We start from the raw sequence: 556 nt of genomic DNA, 5'->3' as shown, positions 1-556 counted from the left end.
ACCGCTCTTGGGGTGGACAAGATTTTCCCCCCAAAAATTCAATAATGCAAGAAGCATGTAAAAGTATAACATACTAAAGTGTAAACTGGTCTTGTCATAGGTCGTTAACATACCTATCGTAGGGATGGTAGTCACAATCTCTCCCAGCTTCAATTTATACAAGATGGTGGTTTTTCCAGCGGCATCCAAACCCACCATAAGAATCCGCATCTCTTTTTTCCCAAATAGACTTTTAAACAGTTTTTCAAAAACGTTCCCCATTGTAACTGAATTTTGTGACCTGAAGGAAAAGAAAGGCAAGTCAAGTAATTGTTCTTTGCAGAGATATAGAAACATAAATACAAGATATATACATGAAATACAAGTCTCCATTAGAGGTGGCTCCTAGTAAATACTGAACAATTTTAAGTATAGTTTGGCCAGTAAGGAGTAGAGTAACTTGTTTTCAAAGGGAAACTCAACTAAGCCTTTTGATGCCTTGCCAAAAAATTCTCTCTTCCACTGCAGCTTCCAAGTGGGATATGTGAAGCACAGTCTCAATGGTGGCAGGCTTTAG

General features: G+C 38.3%; 1 protein-coding gene across 2 annotated transcripts in view; it reads right to left on the bottom strand.

Moving 5' to 3' along the window:
- Positions 1–277, bottom strand: part of LOC103089703 (ADP-ribosylation factor 2) — an 11580-nt gene extending 11303 nt beyond the window's left edge. Inside the window, exon 1 of one of the 2 annotated variants that reach the window (XM_007456722.1) lies at positions 114–277. In XM_007456722.1, coding sequence (XP_007456784.1) covers positions 114–261 — 148 coding nt within the window. In that variant the 5' untranslated portion in view covers positions 262–277. The remainder of the gene's footprint in view (positions 1–113) is intronic. The other variant, XM_007456723.1, reaches the window with a different exon arrangement.
- Between the last annotated feature and the right edge of the window lie 279 nt (positions 278–556).

This window comes from Lipotes vexillifer, unplaced genomic scaffold, assembly GCF_000442215.2.
Source record: "Lipotes vexillifer unplaced genomic scaffold, Lipotes_vexillifer_v1.1 scaffold299, whole genome shotgun sequence".
Classification (NCBI taxonomy): Eukaryota; Metazoa; Chordata; class Mammalia; order Artiodactyla; family Lipotidae; genus Lipotes; species Lipotes vexillifer.
This window is presented reverse-complemented; position numbering and strand designations above follow the sequence as displayed.